The sequence below is a fragment of the Phyllopteryx taeniolatus genome, chromosome 19 (genome assembly GCF_024500385.1).
Source record: "Phyllopteryx taeniolatus isolate TA_2022b chromosome 19, UOR_Ptae_1.2, whole genome shotgun sequence".
In the NCBI taxonomy this organism is placed as follows: Eukaryota; Metazoa; Chordata; class Actinopteri; order Syngnathiformes; family Syngnathidae; genus Phyllopteryx; species Phyllopteryx taeniolatus.
The window spans coordinates 896,603-920,573 of record NC_084520.1 but is presented as its reverse complement, the minus strand read 5'-3'; the positions used below and the strand labels follow the sequence as shown (position 1 = coordinate 920,573).

The window sequence follows — 23,971 nt, the reverse complement described above, 5'->3', positions numbered from 1 at the left end:
TAGAGAGGGCCCTGACAAATAATCCACTAATCCAGCATATGAACAATAGATTTTAGATACACGAGCATGTGTATGTATGGCCACGAATGAAGAATTATTCAGACGAACATAAATCGAGGTCCGAAGCCTGCGGAAGACAAGAAAGACCATCTGACTCGAAACCTCAACTCTTTATTATTGATCACACACACATATTAAGCTTCCACATCACCAATGATTTACCAGCGTGAGTTATATTTTTGATTTCGAGAGCCTGTGTGACACCCAGGTCATCGAGGAGGCGACTGCAGTTGAACGGAATTGTTCACGCTACGAAACGACGGCAATACAATCAAATCGTGTTCATTGCTCCCCGTCTCCTTTCCCATGGAATGAACATCATGACCGGGCGTGCAGGGCTTTCGCAGGAGCAAAGTCTTCTTCTCATTTTGGTACATTTAATTTCACACCGCACAGATGATCGTCTAACGACAAACTGTCGTCCACAATTTACACACAAGACATGCAGGAGACACCAGGTAGTCCTCAATCTTGCCAAAGATACTGCAACTTTTTTTGCGGTCTCAGAATCACATTACATACAGTAGCTATTATCATTTTTGTAGGAAAATAATCTTCAAATACTGATGACATATGGCTTTCCATCAATATTGCAATTCAAGTAGCCTGACCTGCTGACCTGCCTTTCTCCCTATTAGGACTTGTCGACTGGTCATTTTTCCCCGGTGACCCGCGCAGTCAATGTTATGTCGCGCCTTCCCATTCCAACTGTGTTTCCTTGTGCCGCTCATTTTCATTCCAACGGCACTCGGAATTTACAGCGCAAGGGACGACCGGGTGTTCCACAGGTGCATGTCGGTCTCTGTTATTTCCGTGAAGTAAGTGGACCTGACCGGGTTTTTCCACAGTCTGCGCCCAGACATGTTGCACTAGTACCTTTCCGAATCCAAAACATGGACAATCGAGACTCACAACAGGAAATTGCACTGCAAGCATCACTGAAGCCATGACTAATAAATCCATAAATAAAAGGGATTCTGCTAGATAAGGGGGGCGAGGGGGGGGGGGACATTATACCAGCACGATGGGTTCCAGTATGAGTACCGCTGTCCCATTGGAAACGTTTTTACAACATGTATACTAATACCACACACCAGCAATTTTGGGGGATGAGGATTGCCACTAGAGGGACACAGAGGTTTGCACGAGGGTTCATGCGCACTCACACGCCGAAAAAGGAAAAAGAGCGACGACTCAGGACTCCGAATGGTCATTCGTCAACTCTTCCATCCAGGATGCTCTCGAATGAAAAGGGGACAAACTTGAAGCCCTGGCCGGAATAAAACTTGTTCTGGAACTCCACCCTGAAAGAAGAAATTGAGCAGAAAAAGCATGTGCTCAGTGTGGAAAATGTCTCAATATGTATATGTTTCATATATATATATATATATATATATATATATATACACACACACGCACGCACAGTGGGGCAAGAAAGTATTTAGTCAGCTAGTTGCCAAAGTATTTGCTCCCCTGCCTCGCCTTTTTTTTTTTTTTTTTTTGTCCGGTTCAGCTGTTAGGTCAAGCAGAATGGAGGATCTGTATCCCTTTTACGCCAGAACAGTTTTACTGTGTCACAGTGGAGTTTTTAAGCTGCCGCTGTGGTTTCTTAGTATTATAATGGATATTTGTTGACAATCGCAGTCGATCAGTCGAACAGAACAATATTTCCAGAGGGGAGTGAGAGAAGAAGACAAAAGACAAACTGTAAACAAGATGAGGAAGGTAAGTCATTATATAACCCCAATTTCAATGAAGTTGGGATGTTGTGTTAAAGTCAAAACAGAATGCAATGATATGCAAATCATGTTCGACCTATATTTAATTGAATACACTACAAAGACGAGATATTTCATGTTCAAACTGATAAACTTTGTTTTTAGCAAATAATCAAATCATGTGGTTTGGCATTGTCTTGCTGAAATAAGCAGGGGCGTCCATGAAAAAGACGTCGCTTGGATGGCAGCATATGTTTCTCCAAAACCTGTATGTACCTTTCGGCATTAATGGTGCCTTCACAGATGTGTAAGTTACCCATGCCATTGGCACTAACACAGCCCCATGCCATCACAGATGCTGGCTTTGGAACTTTGCGTCCATAACAGTCCGGATGGTTCTTTTACTCTTTGGCCCGGAGGACACGACGTGCACAATTTCCAAAAACACTTTGAGATGTGGACAGAACACTTTTCCGCTTTGCATCACTCCATCTTAGATGAGTTCGGGGCCAGAGAAGCCGGCGGCGTTTCTGGGTGTTGTTGATAAATGGCTTTCGCGTTGCCTAGTAGAGTTTCAAGTTGCACTTCCGGATGTAGCGCCGAACTGTATTTACTGACATTGGTTTTCTGAAGTGTTCCTGAGCCCACGTGGCGATATCCTTTACACATTGATGTCGGTTTTTGATGCAGTGCCGCCTGAGGGATCGAAGGTCACGGGCATTCAATGTTGGTTCTCGGCCTTGCCGCTTACATGCAGTGATTTCTCCAGATTCTCTCAACCGTTTGATGATATTATGGACCTTTTCTACCCAATCATGGCAACCACCTTGAGCCTGTTCACCTGTGGGATGTTCCAAACAGGTGTTTGCTGAGCATTCTCAGTCTTTTTTGCCACCTGTCCCAGCTTTTTTGGAACGTGTTGCAGCCATCAAATTCTAAGTTCATGATTATTTGCTCAAATCAAATCAAGTTGATCAGTTTGAACACGAAATATCTTGTCTTTGTAGTGTACGCAATTCAATGTAGGTTGAACAAGATTACAAGTGATTAAAGTGAAAGAAACCTTTTAATGCTCCAGCATACCAAGAGATTTTGGACTGTCAAACAGGGGAAACAACTGGAAGAAAATTGAAACAAGAATTGGGAAAAGGTCAGTAATTAGTTTGGCTGTTTGTAGTTGTTTTTTTGCGGGGGGTTTGTTTTGTTTGTTTCGGCAGCATGTTCATACTTTGAATTGGTATAATTTTAGCTCATATTTTGATGTGGAGCAACATTTACAGTTATTTTAATATTGCATTCTGTCTGTTTCAATTCACATTTATTTTTTTTTATGAAGTGTCTATTCTGTTCGATCTGCAACCTAAAGTGTGCTTTCAGTTTTGCCACAGTGTGTGAGTGAGTTTGACGGCCCTGATTTAGATCTGACTCGCAGTCACAAGAAGGAGTCATGCCATATCAACGATGACAAAGCTCCTGTCCACTCTGCATTTCAGTGCATCTCGGTTGAGCACACTGTGGAAACCGGTGACGGCCTCTCCCAGAGCCGTTTTTGGGCGTGGCGTCAGAGGTTTTAAATAGAATATTGTGCAAGATGGACAGAACCGTCCAATTGCCATACAGTTCAGACGAGTTAAACCCAACAAAACATGACTTTTCTGCGGTTGCTGACTTCTCCAAAATGATCAGACTTTTCGGTAATCTTATCTTCGTCTTCCACTAACACTTCAAATTCCATCACTTCCAATTATATTTTGTCCCTTGCGGCGCTCTTCCCAAATGTTCGATAATGAAAACCATCAGAACTACCACAAATGGAAAAGAGCCTCCTTTTAAATACGGCGGTCTCCACCACTTTACACGTTGCCGACAGCACGAGTGAGTCAACACACAATTTAACGCCTGCTATTTGGGATCTAAGGAAAATATTGCTATCTTAGTATGTCACACGCAACACGCCTACCGACAGTGCGCGCAATCTGTTCAGAGTGACTGGCGCCTATCCCAGCTGACTTTGAGCGAGAGGCGGGGTACACCGTGGGCTGGTTGCCAGCCAATCGCAGCGCTATATAAATCGAAGTGAATATTATTATTACATCTGATGTCTTCAATTGGAAGGAAAAACATGAAGAGTGGGGCATCAGTTCCATCCAGTTTCTGGCCTGAGTGAGTGAGGGGAGCTGCCCAGGAATGTCTCCAACCCGTGGCAAATATTTGGTCTACCAGAGCCGTGAGAGGGCAACACTTAAAATGTGGAAAGAAATGAGAGCTCCTCTCATCTGCCTCCCCACACATCTGTGGAGATGGAAAAACTCTTCTTCCGTACACACACACACACACACACACACACACACACACCACTCTGGCCCCATGGTCTTTTGTGCGTATACGTGTAGACAACTCATCAGCATGTGCGTGTGAAGAGCGGGCACCAAAGCCGAGGGTCAATGTTGACTGCTGTTAATTCTGAGCACAACTATTTCCATTCACTCATATCCGCGAGAAATACTCCAGGACTCTTTTGAAACTTGGCGCATGCCTGTTGAGCTGACACGCTTCTGCTTTATTAACCAAGTAACATTCTGCGGCATTCCCCTCCGAGGAGTGCAAAGTATGGACTGACGGAGAGGATTACAGATGTACAGTATCTGTCAAGTTTGAAGAAACAAGCTGCAGATGTATGTAGAGGCTGAAGAGACAATGAGGTCCTGCTCGTATAGGTCAATGGCTAATGCTAGCTGCTAACGTGAGACACTATCTGGCTTATTTTCTGATGTTTTTACAGTAGCCTCTTTCAGCTGTGTTGTTGTTTGTTTCTGGGATCACTCCTTTCAATTGGCTCTAAAATGCATGCTCTATAGCGTTTAAGTCTGGAGATTGACTTGGCCTGTCTAAAACCGTCCGCTTCTTTTCCCCTGAGTTCATTTTTTTGGGAGTGTGTTTTCGCTCTTGCTACATTGTGAAGTCTCTCCCAATCTGTTTGGTTGCATCTTTCTTTAAATGGAAAGACAAATGTTTCTGTCAACCTGACATTATTTTACTGGTGTCATCATGTGTTACATCTTCAATGAAGGTTAGTGAGCCTGTCCCGGAAGAAGACATGCAAGCTCCTCTGAGTTTTACGGATGTGCTTGTATGCTTGGGATAATTAGCAAATATTTAGTTTCTTGAAGCTTTAGACTTTCAATCTCTTTGGAAAGGGTTCATCTTTGGGTCAAAAGTCCATAAACCTTTCCCCCAGAATTTCGGAGGCTTGTCTCTGCCGAGTCCCTAAGAGTGATTTTTACGGTCTTTCTTTACAGCTCTAAAAATGTTGTCAACTGCAGTTTTTATTTTTCGTTCAACATCTTGTACTTAATACAAGACTTTACACCGATTTTATCGGCCTTATCGGTATCAGCCGATAATTAGCATTTCATGCTGATCGGCTTTAATGTCACAATTCGCCTGATCGGCTCCGTAAAAGACATTTACTCTACGTCGCGTGTCTTTTGGCGTAGTCCTGTAAATATCTGATGGCCGATTAAGTTATTTAAAAAAAATTAAATAAAATAAAAACATGTCGGCGGTGTGGAACAGACAACACGTCTGAGACAGACAACACGTAATGCCCCGATCAGACTACAAGACAAATTTGCTCTTTCACGATTGCACTTTGTCAGACTACTGCAATAAAATCTTGTATTCCGATACCACCGCGTCCCGTTTTTTTACGATCATCGGGCTTGATCTTGTCAACTCAAATGCGACCGGATACACTCGTTACCGTGGCGCCGACTGTATTAGAAGGACAAAATGGGGAAAAAAAACGTGTGTTGGTGGTCACCGGTGATCAGGACAGGAGAGGGCGTTCGGGTAAGGCTCGCTTGAGGTATGTTCACGTACTTTACACGTGCAGGTTGTATCAGTATGGTAGAGACGGTGCAAGGAGGTGATGGATGTTGACGGGGGCTTTCAGTTATTTTCAGTCCCGTGAGCTCACAGTTGGGTAAACCACTTTGGGTCAGGAATGTTTCATGTTCCGTTCATTCGTCATGTGCTTGTCAAGCTAAAGAACGACAACTTTGGCAGAGATACTTGGTTCAAGAGGTGAAAAGTGACAGCTCGCTGTGTATGTTTTTTGTCAAAGTAGGATGCATTGCGCGGGCTTACGTGAGCCCTCGTACTCTGAAATGTACCGAACCAATGCGGTCGAGTTTGCTTCTCACCAGTGAAGACGCAGGGCATGCAAAAAGGCAGACAGCCCCTCCATAATGAGCAGAATGGCAACTGTGAGGGTAGCGAACGCCGCAAAGATGATTGTGAGGCCAAAGAAACCTCCGCCGCTCCGGGAGGACAAACCCAGGTGCATTACCATGGACCAGAGCACCTCTGACAGCTCTAAATGCATACAGATACAGATGAATGGAAACAAACATCATTAGTTGTCATAGTTTGAGCAAAGTACGACTGAAGTGCACTCCATTCTTCAAAATGCATCTACTAAACCGTCGATCCTTGCTTTACGACGGAGTTCTGGTTCTACTTCCTCGTTTATCGCGAAATGAGAACATGCAAACTCCACACAGGCGAGGCCGGATTTGAATCCGGGTCCTCAGAGCCACGCTGATCCTCGGTGTACAAAGCAATCCATTTCGGGTGGATGCACACACAAAAGAAAAATATTCCACAGACGCTTGAAAATCCAGCAAATATTCTTAGAAAAGGTTTTACAATTCAATTTGCTAGTTTTCAATTTCATTTTTCGGTCCAAAGTTTTTGTTGAACTAATAGAAGACAGTGGTGCCCTGAGATACTTTTTGGTCTGTGACCACACTCATAACTCAAAACACTCATATCTCCAATTATCTTTCCCCATCGAAATGAATCGAAATGCCATTCGTCTGTTCCAGCCTTGCCGCAAAAAAAATTTAAAATCTGTTTTTAATAACGAAAATAGTAAAACTCTATAATATTGGTCTTTGCAGTCTAATAGTCTTGCAGACAAACGTTCACTGCCACCATGCAGCACTAGTAGCATTTTCAACTCAAAACGTCGTTCGAACAACGTATCTCGAAGAACTTGTATCTCAAGGCGCCAGTGGAGAAGGTTTGTGTGTTTCTACTCACGCGCATGAGCCAAGCTGAGGGCCCACAGTCGGAGATAAGAGGCCGTGTTGGAGATGCATCCCAGACAGTATTCTATGGTGTGGATGGCCTGATGGACAGCCACGTCACCAAAGTCAAACTGTCGGAGAGGGAAAAAAGAAAAACATCACTCGCGTGCAATCGCATGATTCTTTTTTTTTTTTAGAATATCATTGACGTTTTTTTTACTTTTAGCGGGAACACAACAAAAATCCAAAAGTCTTGGTTTGTTTACTGTGCAACAGCAGTCTTTTTACACCTTGTTCAACCAGGCAAACATCATGCGGTAGTTTTTTCCGTGCACACACGATGCCATGCCATGGTACGCACCTTAAATTGGTTAAGAGTGCAAACAGTCCACCTGTAGACATGCTCTTTAGTGATCTGTTTTCTGGGGATTCATGAGGAAGCGCAATGAATTGAACCATTGCACGAAGACGCATAAGACCACTCTGTATCTTTCTGTGTGTATTTTAAGCAGTAGGTACTTTTCATTGACACACTATGGCTTTCGATCGATTCCACTAAACAGCAGTTTAGTGGAGTAATGGCAGCAGCTGCCTGTAAATGTGCTTCCATTATTTTTTTCAAAGTCCAAATGGGTCATTTTCATATCATTTCATCAATAACGGTAAAGACGTGGCCCACTGAATCTCCATTTGAAAAATCAATTCATTTGACAGATGTGAGTACCATAATTTGTCGTGTATCATGCGCATTTTCCCCACTCCCCCCCAAAATTGTCAAAAGTCAATAGTGCGCATTATACATTGGTATAGGGGCAAAAGGAAAAAAAACTTTCACAATGTATAAATGTTTGCCGCCATCTAGTGGTTATGAAAAAGCTGTACACTTTCATTCCAAAATGCCACCGCCACCTACTGGTTATATAAAAAAAAAAAAAAAAAAAGTGTAGCCTACACTCTCATTCCAATATGACAGGGGTACGTATGACTGCATATATGTACAGTTGTGCTCATAAGTTTACATCATTTGTGAAATATTGTTTTTGTAAATATGACTGACTGAACAACAACCATCATTCATTTCGTTATGTTGATGTTTTGTTTAATGATAATGCTTTTCTGAAATGCTTGACCGTTTAATTTGAATCCCATTCAAATAAAATGAAATGTGTCTGGTCCTTCGTGTTGTCTTTCAAGAATTGTACCCATCTTACAAATTCTGCCTGGGTAATCAAACATGAGCGCAACTGTGTGTTTTCTAATTTACTAAATAAAAGTAGGGCTGTGAATTTCAAAATAAGAGCAAGTAAATGGAAAAAAAAAAAAGGATTACGCGTTCAAATAAAGTGCTTAACCTCAGAATAATTGAAAAAAAAAAAAAACTAACAAAATACAAATACGTCATGTTTTGATCATGTGGGCAGAAGCAAAATCTTCCATTCTAAAAATGCATTATACATAGTTAGCAGGGTTTTCCAGAATTTTGAGGTCAACTTTGGGGGTGCGTATTATACATGGGTGCGCGTCGTACACGAGAAATTTTACGGTATTTGAATTATTATTATTATTGTTGTTATCCATCTAAAGGTTGTCATTGTCTCTAAGAAAAAAAATATTCTAATGCAATATATTTTCCAAACTTTGAATGCCAAAATGTCTCCTTTTTCCATTTATTTTACAAATGGTCCGTCTTTGTCTCTCATGCTGTCTTTACCATGAATGAAACCTCATGATGTTGTCGCAATACACGAGCGGGAACTGAGCTGAAGGAGGAGGCAGCTATTTTCCATTCACACAATAGTAGACACCAAAATAAATGGTATCATTTCTGATATATGAATGAATATGTATGAATTTGTGAAAGTGTCTCAACTACTACAGTGTTGTTACTGTTATTATGATCGTATAAAGAAAAGAGTGTAATGGGTTTCACGAGCTGTTAGGATCATTGATGCACTTGTACCCGCAGAGTTTGAAGTGCAACTCATATGATTTTTATGAAGTTGTTTTAAGCCTTCAGCCTTATGTACTTTTGTGTCCACCGTGATAAAAGCAAGTATATTTCAATGGGCCATTTGCTCTGTCAATATGGATTGCCTTTACTACGAATGCCTAAAGTTGTTTATCATCACTAACTTTTTGAAAGTCGGACTTAAAGCGTGGCTGTTTCAGCATGGGAGACATTTACCCATATAAAACCAAGGCAGTGAAGAAATTTGCTAAATTATGAAAAGACGTTGACTGTTGTTGACCAAATGATATGAAAATGACCCAAATACAAGATGTTACATTCAAGGCAACTAACAAAAATGTGTTAAAAACCCTGAGGAGGGTTGATTTTGAAAAGGATAGCCACGAGGTCAACTTTGGGGGTGGGAATGCCCCAATCATTCCAAGATACTGCATCAATGTTTTTACGGGTGTGTTTGATTTCCGTTTAACTTCATGGTAACTTCAAGTTCAAAATGTACCGTAAATTGTGATGGTTAATGTACAAACATTTCAACTGAGACAAAACAAATGGCAATTTTGTAGCAAGTCGTGTTCGATTGTGTTTGTCCCGCAGGATCATAGAGCTGGACGTGTTTGTGTATTGTTCCTTCATTCACTCCCCCCCCCTGGAACAAGACAAGCCTTTCCTGTGTAAAGCGGGTTAGGGCTATGGCTCTACGGCGCTGTTGCTGAATTTGGCTCGGTGCTGGCCGGGTTTCCGTTTTCCATGCGTGTCTTTTGTTCTTGGACTCATGGAATTGAGTTCATGGAAGCAGCTTCATTGTTCCCATTCAAAGGGTCTCCAAAGTAAGTGGCTTGAGAAAACAAAACCAGCCAGTTCTGTATGATGTAATGGCAAAATCCATTATGGTTCATTGTCTCCGAGATACAAGACAACAGCGATGTAGAATATTTACAGCTGGTCAGCTATAGCCGACTATGGGAACTGCAAAGGAATCTTAACTATGGTCGTGGTTTGAACACATCAATCAATATACATCATCCAATTTCTATATATCAGTCATCCTCACTAGGGTCCAATCATAGTCCGGAGACTTGACTCGATCTGGTCAAGGTTGGAAATAACTTCTGGTCCAATATGGCTGCACAGAGGCTTTCTGTGTTAGTCCTGCTGGACCTGAGTGCAGTCTTTGGCACAGTGAGTGCTACTATTTCGTTGGACTGAATGCACATTATAGTTAGACGAGTTAGGGCAGGTCTTTTACGGAGTTGAATCTTTTTTTTTTTATGACAGAGATTCTATAGTAAGTATAATTTCATCTTTTATTGGCGAGTTATCAGGTGAAATATGGTGTCCCGCAAGGCTTTTTTTTTTTTTTTTTTTATGCTACCTCTTAGCAGTGCCTTTCATAGTTCTAATATACAGTAGCGTTACATCTAATAATGCCTTTTAATGGAGTTGTAGACAGATTAAAGTATGGATGACAAACAAAACAGCTCAACTAGGATTAAAAAATGTGTTGTTTACTAATTGAATCATCCTTTGTCCGGATCGCCACAAAAACGTACCCCTTTACAAAGTTTCTTGAAACCGGTTAAATGGTGTTTGTGTAATCTAGGTGACCGACAAAGTGGATGCACTGGCAATGAAAATATAACCTATTCTGTGGAGTTAAACATTCAAACATTCTTTTTTTTTTTTTTTTATCATCAGTCAGATATTAAAGATTTTTACAATATGACAAAATTACAATTGAAATTTAAAAAAAAAAAAATGGAGGGAAAAAAAAAACCAGGACAAAAGTACAGATCTGCATGACAGCAGTCGAGCATGCTGCAATGGCGCTCAGAGTCTCTTACCGGTTCTTCCTCTGCATGCTTGAAAATAAAGCAAAGGTCAAAGATTAGTGTCATGTGTGCTGCTTGCATTAGCTTCCATAATAAAAAAAAAAAAATTCTAAAACTCTAGCTACGAAATGGAGGTAACAACCATGAAACTAGAATGTTATCTGAGTTGCATCTTAAAAATGTCGTTTTGTTCCAGTTGAAAGTTTAAATATTGAACTAACTCTAATGTGTCCCACCAATCGGTGCCCTCCTTCCACCTCACCAAATGTTATTATAAAGACAAGTAGCGAGGGAATCACATGAATTCAGAAATGTAATGAACACATTGAATTTGGGAGCAGACGTTTGGAGTGGAACGTGCGCACCGTTTACAGATCAGCGAGCAGCGCTCATAAAATGCATTTGGGAAATTGAGTGTTTGTGTAACATTTGGAGGGTTTGCTCGTCTAATATTTTGGAGTGACTGGTAAGTAGGGATTTAAGACAATATTTTTTGAAGTCCTTAATCGCTCCTTCCCCGCCGATAAGCATGTCTACATGGAATATTGCTGGCTTGGAAAAACGGTGATGAATGTCATCTTGTTAAATGACAGTTATGCCATGTGTTATCACAACACAAACACTCAGATGTACTATGCGTCGGACGTGGGGGGGGGGGGGGGGGCACCAAACCTCTGAGTCAACTGGGTGGTATTTTCAGAAATTCCATTCCCTGGTTCTCATGAAAAACACCTCAGTGTTTATGTTTCTGAGATGGAAAATCCGACTCTTATCTGCTCGAGTCCGTCACAGGCCTCCCTTTCTATTTGAAAGCCCTCGTTGGACCATCTCCAACCTCCTACCAGGAGAAAACACTATCAGAATGTCATATTGTATATACCGTATGTTGCATGTCAGTTGACATTTCAATTCCATTCAATTGACTGGAATCATCTCAGTGTGATGCTCGGAGCTCACAGTATCACAGATCAAACGAGACCGAAAATCATAGAGCAAATCAACAGAGCCATGTTGGAGAGAGTGGAGGGCAACTTCTATCAACGCCTTCAAACGCCACATGATCGTTGTTATCGTCAAATGCTGTTTCAATACGAATACATTCGCTAACATTTATTATTTTGGGAGTTTTTCAAAAACATCTGTCCTTTCTGCCCCAGCCTGTATTAGTCGGGGAGGGCCGACTCGTGCCAAGAAGCCCGAGTGTGTACTCGGGCTTGCTTTTAGCCGTGTCCAAACAATCCAGCCAACTGGAATGGCGAAGAAGAGTTTGAAACTTTGGATTCTATTTTGGTCACTGCCGTAAATCCGGCCCTGTGCTTGGCATAACTCTACAAGGAGGTCATTTTATGGGCTGCCGTGTCCCAACGCATTTAAATGTGGGACGTCTGCGCTGGTGTGGGGCATCATAACAGCTGACTTGAATCCTGTCCAGTCAAAGTGGCTCCTCTCATTCCCTTTAAATAGCGCATGCGAGTGGCACATTGATAGTCTTTGACAAGGCGGAAAAAGAAAACTGATTTGCTTGAGTCTGTGAGGCTGCAAGACCAGTTCATGCTGTCCCCCGCCTCCCGCCCGAAGATAGCTGGGATAAGCTACGGCAGCCCGCGACCCTAGTGAGGATAGGCGGTAAAGACATTGGATGGATGGATGGATGGATGGATTGAATTCTACAACGATTCAGAGGGTTTGATGCACGCCGTTCACATATTAAGGAATGAAAGGCGTCTGATTCACCACACACGTCTGCGGAGCTTACGTATCTGTCTGCCTGCACCTCAATCGAATTCACTGCTTTCTTAACTACAAAGTCAAACGAGCACACTCATGTCCTCAATAAAAAAAAATATCTTAAATCTTTGAGATCTTTGAGAGACTGCAGCAACAGCGGGCCAAATAAGTGATTTCATGCACTCACCTCATCTCCCTCATCTGAGTGCTGGGAGAGCTGGTCGTGGTCCATGATCCCAGCCTCATCCTCCGTGGGCCCGTTGCCCACCCGCACCCCTCCAAACTTCTGCGTGCCCTGTTGGGTGAGTCCGGTGCATGATGAGGACACGCCTGTTCGCTCTAAAGATTGCTCTAGATTCTCTGCAGGGGTTTCTTGCCTCTTCTGTGACTAGATACAAAAGTCACAAGAGCTTTGTCGGCCTTAAAGCAAGCCTTAGTTGGCACGCTGTACATAGCTGGTCAAGTAAACGTGGCACCCTAAACCGATATTGAAGTGTTTGCTTTTCCATCTGAACTATGAATATTATTTGTGTGACGCATAACACTGATTTTTAAAAGTCATTCAATTACTAAAAATGTATCTGCTGTAAAATGCCACTATTTTGAATGATATTGCATTTACTCATGGTGAAACTATTTCTTGGAGGTTCAACGCATCCAGTGGATATAATATGGAGAATTGACATATTTTGTTGTTAGGGTGCCCTCAGATTGCTAAGTCTAGATTTTCAGAGCGTTTCCAAGGCAAGCTTTAAGCATGTCATTTCAAGGCAAAACAAGCAAGCGCATTACACAATAAAACATACACTGAAAGACAGAATAGAAGAAGAAGAAGGTTATATTGCAAAGAAAGAAGAATAGTTTGAAGGGTGCTTCGAGGTTGTAGGCAGCGTGAAATTGACATACCAGGTGCTTTTTCCACAGGTGCTGACGGCGAAGCACCATAGTTTTCACAACCAGCATACAGGGTACACATGCAAGGGCAATGAGCACCAACAAAACCTGGATCCCCATCTATAGATTCAGACAGAGATGTTAACAAGCTGTTGATGACGTTTAAAGGTGTTCGCACAATGCAAATGTCATCACGATGTAGACTAGAGGTTTAAAAAGGAGTAATTTACTTCTCAGATTCTGGGAGAAAATTGGCTCTACTGTGGTTATTTTGGACAATTACTGTATTTGCTTCATCCCGGGTTATCTGTTGGGATTTGTGTGAGGGAGTGTGTGTATGCGTGTGGACAGGGTAAGGAAGCAGGGAGAATAACAAGATGACAGAAGAGCACCTGTCCTGCGTAGAGGGATTTGGTAGTGGGGTCACTGTAATTGAAGAGGCACATGTTGATAAAGTGGATGAGCAGGCTGGGAGCATCTTTTGAGGTGAATGCATCATAAGCTGTCCACTTGTAGAAGACCAGCAGGACCAGGTAACCAAACAGGCTGGACATGAAGACAATCTCGGGGATGAAGCCCAGGAAGATGTTCAGAGGCTTCTTGAAGTACCTTCAATGGTTATTGAGTAAAGACATAGGTTTTTTTTAAACTGACTATGGTCATACTATAGTTTAGATTCAAAAGTCTGTGCTACAAGGGAAACCCTGAATGTCAACCGCTGTTTAATAAAACGAAGAGAAATGACACAGTCCTGTGTTTTGAGTTTTGGGGGGGGTTTTTTCTATCCAAATTGCAGCAAATGCAGCTTGCGCTCTGACAATAATGAGGCTGTTCATGGCCAAGTACGAGCTTTGTGCACACAAATGCTACACGCAACACAAAAGAATCAAAAAATAGATATGTAATGCTTTAATAAAAATGAAGGAATGTTTTGTGTTTTTATGTTCGATGTCAGTGGCCTCTTGAAAAAAGTCATTTTGGCACTCTGTATATGTTCCACATATATTGAAGGTTGACAATAAAATGCGACCATACCATGCCATTAAACTAGAAAAACTCAAAACAGTATGCCAAGGGAAAAGTAACACTCCTAACAAAAATGAAAAAAATAAATAAAAAAACAATGTAACGTCTGTTTTTAAGGCTACTTTCTGGTCAAATGAGAGCCAAGTAAAACACTAGGATCAGAAATACAGGACAAAACCACTACATTCTCTGACTCGGGAATAATTCCATTATGACTAAAATGACGGGGGGGGGGAAAAAAAAAAAAGTCATTTCGCCTAAATGTAATGGATACCTGCTGAGCACATGTGCCACCAACCACGAAGGTTCGGGAAAATGTGTTGTAATTGTTCTCAAATCCTGCTCACGAACAAACAAAGGGAAGATTGGCGAAGGTGATAAAGCAGTGGCTACTTACAGATGGTTAAAAAGACTGAGAGATACTCCAAATATCATGTGGATGACACCGAGGATGACCGACATCTTCATCTTAAATGAGTTGAGGAACGTCAGTTTGTTGGTGGCAACGTTCCATATCTACGAAGATGAGAGCGGGGTTGAATAGAAAGGACATTGTATCCCTGCACTCCCTCCTTTCGATGAAAAGAAAACTGGTTAGTCAATTTACCGGGTCAATTCCCAGAGGATAAGGCCCATTGAACACACCAGGGATTGCTGGGTCCAACTGCAGCACTGCGTTCCCTTCAAGTGTTTCAAATCTTGATCGCATCAGCAAGACAGGAATAAACAAATGTACATTACAAAAGCCCTAACAATGATCCCCAAATATTTAGTAAGATGAACATGTTATTTTAGTGATTGGTCCAACTGCTGTCAAACGTGGAACACGTCTGTCTGGAATGAAGAACAGGCCGCTTGCCTTATTGCTCTCCTGTATCGGAATGCTGTTACTTCACAGTGTGCGTGGACGAATAATTCCATTCCATCCATTTTTCTGTACCGCTTATCCTCACTAGGGTCGCGGGCGCCTATCCCAGCTGTCTTCGGGAGAGAGGCGAGGTACACCCTGAACTGGTCGCCAGCCAATTGCAGGGCACAAAGATCTAAAACTTTTTCTACACATACACAAAAGCCCATTTCCCTCAAATATTGTTCACAAATCTGCCTAAATCTGTGTTAGTGAGCATTGCGGAACACGGTCCACTCGGACTCCATGTCCCCCGCCTCCCCCGGAACTTGAGCAAAGTTCTGTCTGAGGTGGGAGTTGAAACTCCTTCTGACAAGGGATTCCGCCAGATGTTCCCAGCAGACCCTCACAATACGTTTGGGCCTGCCACGTCCGACCGGCATCTTCCCCCACCATCGGAGCCAACTCACCTCACCACCAGGTGGTGATCAGTTGACAGCTCCGCCCCTCTCTTCACCCGAGTGTCCAAGACATGCGGCCGCAAGTCCGATGACACGACCACAAAGTCGATCATCGAACTGCGACCTAGGGTGTCCTGGTGCCAAGTGCACGTGTGGACACCCTTATGCTCGAACATGGTGTTCGTTATGGACAATCCGTGATGAGCACAGAAGTCCAACAACAGAACACCGCTCGGGTTCTGATGGGGGACCGGGGGGGGCGTTCTTACCAATCACGCCCTTCCAGGTCTCACTCCCATTGCTCACGTGAGCATTGAAGTCCTCCAGCAGAACGATGCAGCAGCACATCCCAAATCCATCCCATAGCCTACAACCTGAACACCGCCAGTTCCTGTTTGTCTGCAGCACGATCACCTCACTCACCGGCCAATCACACTCCCCTCCTCTGTTCACCTGCAATTAGCCTGAACTTCTTGGACCTGTGTTCCACAGTATTTACTCTAAATAAGTATTTGACATTTTTCACAAAGACGACTCACAAAGCACTTAACATGGTTACATGACAGAATGGCAAACATTACACTGTCCAGTTAATGTAAGAAAAAGCAAACCCAAAAAGTAACTAACAGGAGACTAAAATGGCACCAGATCCACCAAGTATGGAGGCGTCCGACCATTTGACGAGGCGTTCTGCCCCTTCTGCTCACTGCTTTGTTTGTTGTTTATGACTCTCCGGACGAACTCCTTACCGATCCTGGAGAGCCTCGACTTGGACTTAGAGAAGTTTGGATTATTTCAATAAAGGTGTGGATCCAACAAGTGGATCCAAGTCATTACCACTCCTACTGCTTTTGGTTTGTTGCATTTGGCTCCAGTTATGTGCTTGTTACAAAGTATTGGGAAATGTGAAAACTGGTACTTTTCACTGACTTTTGTGTTGACACCAGTGTACACGTGCGTGACGAGAAAAACAAAACACGAGACTACCGACAATAAAAGTGGATTAATATAACGCATAGCATACGACGTTTATAACGCTGCGCAGAATGGGTGTCCGCGCAGAATGAGATGACTTACGACCAGTTGGCTCCTTTGGCCCCGAACATGGGCCTCACGCTCCATCCGGAACCAAACATGTTCAGTGATTTGGAGAAGCAATCATTATAAATGACGCCCGTGTAGACGGAGAAGATCCCCATGAGCAAGATGATGTAGCGACCAGCAAACACCATATTGAACATCTGCAGGGAATTAGGAGATGGATAGACAGGCTCATCCCAATATCCAAGCACAAGAACCATTTGTCTTCCGACCGGATTTGTGACAGTACCTCATTGTCACTCTTCTGCGCAAGGAGGCGACTTTCTCGGATGACCAAATAGAGACCGGCGCAGGTCATTAGAAGGCCGTGACCCATGTCGCCAAACATGACAGCAAACAGGAAAGGGAAGGTGATGATGGTGTATTGAGCTGTGGCAGGGAAGGAAAAGAGAATATCGTTAAACGAGGTTACATCCATCACAACCGCACGGAAATGCCACCGCATTCAGCTCTCGTTTTCTATCTTTAACATAGGCAGTAAGCTTTTCTTGGTCCCTTGCAGTTGCGACGTGTAATTCACCTCCGAACCCCTGTGGAAAATATGAATCATCGCCTTCGTTTGAAAAGCCTGTTTTGTGTTCTTCACATGCCGTTCTGATTGTCGCACTGAAATAAATTCTCCTGCCACCCATCAATGTACCTGGATTGATTTCCCTGTAGTTTCCAATGCCATAGGCATCCACAATGTTCTGAAAGCCCGAGGTGAACTTGTTGGTCTTGTTAAAAGTGGGCGGAGTCTGCTTGGTCTGCATTCTGTTGAGGATCGACGGCACAGTTGAACCGCTTCGCTCCTATCAAATGAAATCCAAAAGATGAACAGCTTCCCCTCAGCTCGTAGGAAGCTGACCTGAGAAACAGTTATGTATACAGTCGACACCGACAAATGCCCTTTTCACTGAACGCTTTCAGTTAACGCAACCCCAAATTGTATCTCAACTCCTAACCAGCCAGGGACTGTACACAACAACAGGAAGCAGGTTGCACACTTTTGAATGGGAAGCAGGGGGCTAACTCAGGATTTACTCAGGAAGAACTCAAACTGGGTGTATGACAGCCAACCAGTCATTAACACATTAAGGAGAACCGTTTTTCTTCTTCACGGGGGACATTGTTTCCAGAATCTTCACATACATTGACCGCACCATTAATGTCTTCGTCCCGTGACTATCATTCATTTGCAACATGTGACAGGTTGCTGCAAAAGGACGCAACATATCTGCAACTTCACGACGACGTTCAACGAAATCAGACGCGTTGATGCTACGACGACGTAGACGGTGGCTAGACTGCGTTACTTACATGAGCAAGAATTACAGAATTCAAATAACTGACGGATAAAAAATTTTTTTAAAAATGACCAAACAACAACTCACCGTTCCTCTCCGTAGGGCAAACTGGATGGAGTCCAGATCTGAGACAGGACACCACACCTCAGCAATCAGACATTTCTGGGTCACGTCGATGTTGCACAGGTTCAGAGTGTGGTAGATGGCTTTCATCTTCCGAACCTTGATGAACCAAACTCGCATCGTCTTGGAGGCAGCCTGCAGCACTCTCTGACGGTGGTCCTCGGTCTGGTTCAAAACCTGACAGGGAAATACCGCTGTCCTAATATCACTGCATGCATGTCGTACTGGTGAGTTGGGGGGGGGGGCAATCAAAGTGATTTATATCTTTGTCACAACCCTGAGATTTCAACCCAGAACCCTTAACCGGGAGACCGATTTGCTAACCGCAAGCGCTCAGTCGATGGCTACGGCAAATTATGAGTTTCTTTGAAAAGCCGAGCCAAATGTTCTATTGTACATTCCCCCCCCCCCCCCCCCCCCTTACTTAATAAGGACAATCTCTGGGCAGCACAACGTTTTGATGCAGGACAAAGCTCTTTTGTAGATAAGACCCAGTGCACAGAAAAGACCCGTTGACACGACAATCTATTTTGTTACACTTTGGATGGAGCGAGCAGCGACGCAGGAGCCCGCAGATAAATCAACTGTTGTGCAGCGTTTCGGATTCAAAGTCAACAACTTTGGAACAAAGAGTTTCAAAGTATTATTGAATGTTGATCAGACAACAATAGTTGTATAGTCTTTCATGTTTGTCGTTTTGATCGAGTACCTGTTTTGCTTAATTCCTCTCCCATGCGCAAGAGGTAAATGCTTTGTTTGATACTTGTTTCTTTTATTGAATGTTTCAAAATATTGTCAGTGGGATGTATCGTATGGCTATTGTTACCCTTTCCATGTTTTCCATTTTTCATACACAATACCTCTCTTGGTGTATCCTATCTGATAATACGTCCAAAATCACGGTACCCATTATTTCACAATCACTACACAGGAAAAATATTGCTCTAAAATATCGTGTCATGAGTTATTCTGTGATTCCTACCCCTTTTTTTGTTTGTTTTTTAAAAGTCTCATGCAGTAATGTTTCAGTTGATTTGGCCTCGGTGGAAGTCTGCACTGAAGCGATTGCCGCTGTAGTTGAAAGTGTGACGGGAAAAAGCCGTTGAACAATAAACGTACCATTTGGAGATCGTCGATACGGCTGTTGACCCCCGCCAACATCTCTTTTCTCTCTTGCGGAGTTTCTGGACAAGGGTAGAGAGAGGCACGGAAACTGGAACGAATCACAGAGGGACTTGGTCAGGTGTCTGTGATATTGCTACTTTAATTACATTATACGCTGGAGGGACGTAGCGTGGAAAAAGGGACGGTCAAGATGTCATGCAGCATAAGTACTCTGTATGCTGCACAGATCGGGAGATGCCGGCATAATGGATAAGTATGTGTACTGTCTCCGCGAAGAATAGCAGCGTACTTCATCTCTAGACTCCAGTCGCCTGAGAGACGACGCTAGGAGTAACTGCTTGCTGGTCCATAGCATCCCGAGTGCGCAGTCATCGATGGTATACAGGACCCAGTACTACTCCTAGAGCCTGTCTGTATGCGGATGATGCGTGGGATGCAGGCTGATGAAGCCCATACTGTGTTACCGCGCCATTGGAGACCAGACTTCGAATTTGCACAGTCAGGTAGAGTGTGAGATGTACTATAATGGTTGACTGATTGATCTTAGTATTTTGGTGGGTGCCAAAAGTCATGTCCGCTAGTTGAAATATGTGCAGAGGAGATCTGAGTATGTGACAACAATTGTCAAAGGATGTGACGACTGAGATGATGGAGCACATTTATGGGTCAAAGAAACCCAAACAATGTCGAGACTGACCCCTGAGACACAGATGTCCTGCGATTTCACCCTGGTTTCCTGTTATTCAAGATTTTAGTCATTTCCTTTTGCAGGACTAATTCATGCAACCTTGGAAGAAGATGATGAAGACCGCTTTTGGACTATGTCGCTGTTGGATGAGAGCAGTTCTTTCAAACGTATAGCCACAAAAGACGTGGTGGCATATTTGTAGTTTATTATAGATAAGTTATGAGTTTTAATTAATTATGTAGATTATACGAGTGATAAAGTGACGTGACTGTAGCCTTAGTAAGCGGGGTCCTCCAGCGTGTAGCGCGAGAACGAGTCCTGCGTCTCTCCAGTGCGTCCTCAGCCACTGCGTCAGACATAGTCTCCACGGATCTCGATGTCACTGGATCTCCATGGACCAGAGCGTTGCTCAATGACATTAAGTACCGATAGCAAAAGCGATAGAATGCAGCAGACACAACAGCGACCCACAGCGAGATACGCACAGCACTGTGCGTAGGAAAACATTACCGCGGCACACCCGCCACAGCATTCTCTCAAAAGTTGGAATCCTCTCTCTGCTGATCACACCGGCCACAAATCTGTACAATGAGAATACGAGTGACGACACAAAAACACAAGTTAGTCATTTTGCTTGGGGGGGGGGAAACACGATGAGGATCTGGAAAATATACAGTCGGCATAACCTTCCGAAATAAATCTCAATTGTTTACTGTTGAATATGTGTACATAATGAATCCTATCTATTCAACAGCAATATATTTTGACCTCTTCTGTCAAAACAACAGTGACGCTGTAAATCATTTTTTCAATGTTGTGTTGTTTTATAGGCACTGACACGTCGAAGGTGAAACGTTAGCCTTCGCAAACATTTCCGAAACAGACTTATGAAGACTAATGGCCTCTCGTGCTTTACCCCAATCTGAGCGGAGCCCCTCTGCCCCCCTCGTTGCCCTCCATCAGGGCTGATGACTCTTCCAGCAAGTTGGGATCCTCCATCTATCAGAAGATTAGGAAGAATTGTTTTTTTTTTTTGTCGTCACAGTGAGCCGATTCAGCCAACGTCGGGAGCTATAAAAGGGTGAAAACCTCGTCAAAGAACTGCTGTGTTCGGCGAAGAATGTGTTTGAGCTCGGTCAGCTCCAGGAAGTTCTTCTTCAGGGCTTCCTGGTTGGTGTTGATCTCCTTCAATTCATTCTCCAACTTCTCAAAGGTAGCCTGAAAAGCAGAACAGACGCTCGCACCTCGGTATTGGTAATCCGTTTGACAGGAAAGGCTACCGTTTTGTAGCGTGCCTACGGGGTTCCAGGAATACAAACTGATGAACGGCGACAATATAAAGAACGTACCCTACTCGCAAAAGGTTAGGGCTATTCGGCTTTTAGGGTTACATTTTCAGGATGACCCTAACATTCTCTAAACTTATGGATACACTGGTCTGTGTTTGAGAATTGTTTGCACACCTTCCTGCTCTCTAACAAGAAGCTTAACGGCAAAATTGACAACAGGTGTTTGACCCATGATTTGACCACTCCATTTTTTACTATATTACTTTCCGTGACTCTTCCAGTCTCTCCGTATCTCCGCTGATGACACTTTGTGGCACTCCATGCTCAGCGGCCACGTCCTTCTGAGAAGGTCCCGTTTGAAGCTTTGCGATGGCAAAGTCCTGTTGCTCAATTATTCGGCGAACGTCTCGGCCTCGCCGCGTCAAAATGGAAACAGCATGTGCACGACAACGGCTGAAATTGACAATTCTAATTGACCCGGCAAATTGAATGGATCGGAAACGCTTCCGTTTCGCCGAGCAAGTTGTGCGAAGAGTACTTAAACATTGAACTTGTTGGACACATTTTAGAGAAGCCCAAATGAAGTTCACCTGCAAAGGTTCTAATGCCGTTCAGGTTCCCGATTTTGTCGAAATAATATCTCAATCAAATGACTTTACCTCCAGATCGATCATATCCCTTGGAAAAGGCACCTCAGGATTTTCTCCGGTGTCGACAGTCGGAATGTTGGCTTTCTTGATCTCCTTCTCCACAAACCCTGTTTCCGAAGAGTGAGGAAACACGTTGAAGCACTTCGGAGCTCCATTCAAAGCAAAGCGGATGAAACATCCAAATTTGCATTCCTGACATTTTCGAGGCCGAGGTCGGACAGTGACTTACTTAGTTTTCGGTCCATCTCCTCACATCTCCTCACTTCATTCACGAACTTGCGTTGGAACACATTCACATCTGGGTTGAGCTGCCGACAGAAACGTCGTCGTCGTCAAAATGACAAAACTCCGGGGAGTTGACGCCATAACAACTTCATGTGACATCGAGCGGGAAAGACGTATTTTGTACCAAATACAAGCATTCTTACTCACATCTCTAAATTGGACCATGCCAAGTTCTCCCAGTTCACTGACACAGCAGTAAGCAGCCTCCGACTGGAGAAACAGCTGGGCCAGGGTCATCTCCTCGCTCCTGAACAGCTCCCCCATGATGATAAGCAGCCAACTGGAGGAACACACGCGCAGACAGTTGAGCTTCATGATGGCTTTCAAGGACGTTCAAAAGTAGCCATTGCGAAGTCTCGCTGGCCAATAGGGACGCACGGCAAAAATTCGGTACCCGAAGAAACACGAGCGAGCGAAGCGCGCAAACGCCACACGGGAGGGCCCCAATCAAGATTCCGATCCTGCATCCTCTCACTATGACGTCACCATGTTGTTATTCTATTGTTACCGTGATACCACAGGCGCTCATCGCCCCCCCGAAACTGAGTCGTTCACACAAAAGACCGGGGGGGGGGGGGAATCATATCCTATGTTAGCTTGTTAGGCTGAAAGCAGGGCCGAGGCCATCCGTCGCGAGCATCCTTCCGACTGCGCGCGCTGCGCGGCGCTGCCCTTCACTCAAGGACGCCACGATGCTGCTAGCGTCCAACCGTGTCACGGCATCTCCCGCCTGGAACTGGCACGCAGACAGCCGCACGCCGCACATTTCTGCTCGGAAACCTGCCACTCCGTCAATTAGGTCTCAAATGGGGGGTGGGCACCCACCCCCCCCAAACATCTATTAACATCGTCTTTCTTCCATTCCTCACGTCAAATATTAACGGAGACATACATCGGCTTTGACAAATAACGAACGTTTACATGGCACGAAACATCAGCTAATATGTTGATTTGTATTTCCTTACCGCTGAAACGTGCAATTTCGTCAACGCTCGCGGGTGATGCGGGATGCGACGGTCCTGCACTGTGCGTCAAGCGAGAGAGGCTTCACCGCAAATCGGACTTCCGTTGCTGAAAGCAAAATAAAAGCGCGTGGACACGTCACGTCGATGACACTTCTCCGGAAACAACAATGCTCGCCATGAACTTGTTCTCTCGCGGCAAAATAAGCTCTCGTCATCGATATCCAATTCGATCGGCTTGTTGTGGAAAGTTTGATACTTTCAATACTTGAAATTGTTTACATTGTGGGCCCTGAATCTACAATCTATGGAAGTTTAACTTTTTGAATGGAATTATGGCCATAAATAAACTTTCCCCTTGGCATTCAACTTTTTGGGAAAGGCTCCGTACATACGTACTGAACAACTATTTTTCAGTTCCAAATGCCTGTGACTGAAAATGCTGTGCCTTAAATTACAATCACTGTGACGAGTTATTACGCACACATAATAAGCTTGTTTTTAAAAATCATTCGATCCAAAGATTTTCCTCGTGTGCTTGTTTTGTTCTGCATTCAAACCCAGGGCAGAATGTATTTCGATTTCTTCTTATATTACGCGCTCTGGCAATTCTGACATCGAGCTGGGCTGCCCGAACAAGCGCAGCTAGAAGGGTTCGGTGACGCCTTACATTCCTTTTTGTGCTGGGTCTGAGCATTTGTATGCACAATTCAGTTGAGCTCTGCTCGAACGACTCCAACCACACTGATAGGAAAAAAAAGGGGTGGGCCTACAAGGTGGAGTCTGCTATGTGCATCCCAAATGTGTGTATGGGAGGGGAAAGGGAGTGGTTTGATG

The 23,971-nt window shown here is 43.8% G+C and overlaps 1 protein-coding gene across 1 annotated transcript; it reads right to left on the bottom strand.

Moving 5' to 3' along the window:
* Positions 1–155: 155 nt before the first annotated feature.
* Positions 156–23,744, bottom strand: LOC133469631 (V-type proton ATPase 116 kDa subunit a 1-like). Its single transcript, XM_061756927.1, has 21 exons — positions 23,138–23,744; positions 22,320–22,452; positions 22,117–22,195; positions 21,897–21,994; positions 21,038–21,166; positions 20,865–20,947; positions 20,420–20,529; positions 19,255–19,373; positions 18,100–18,312; positions 17,367–17,517; positions 16,956–17,095; positions 16,703–16,866; positions 14,925–15,015; positions 14,715–14,833; positions 13,684–13,900; positions 13,304–13,411; positions 12,585–12,692; positions 10,682–10,699; positions 6,885–7,002; positions 5,984–6,155; positions 156–1,364 (listed from the first exon to the last, which is right to left on the bottom strand). Exons 2-21 carry the CDS (start codon positions 22,434–22,436, stop codon positions 1,271–1,273), a joined length of 2,448 nt encoding a protein of 815 aa, XP_061612911.1. The 5' UTR covers positions 22,437–22,452; positions 23,138–23,744; the 3' UTR covers positions 156–1,270.
* Positions 23,745–23,971: the final 227 nt, after the last annotated feature.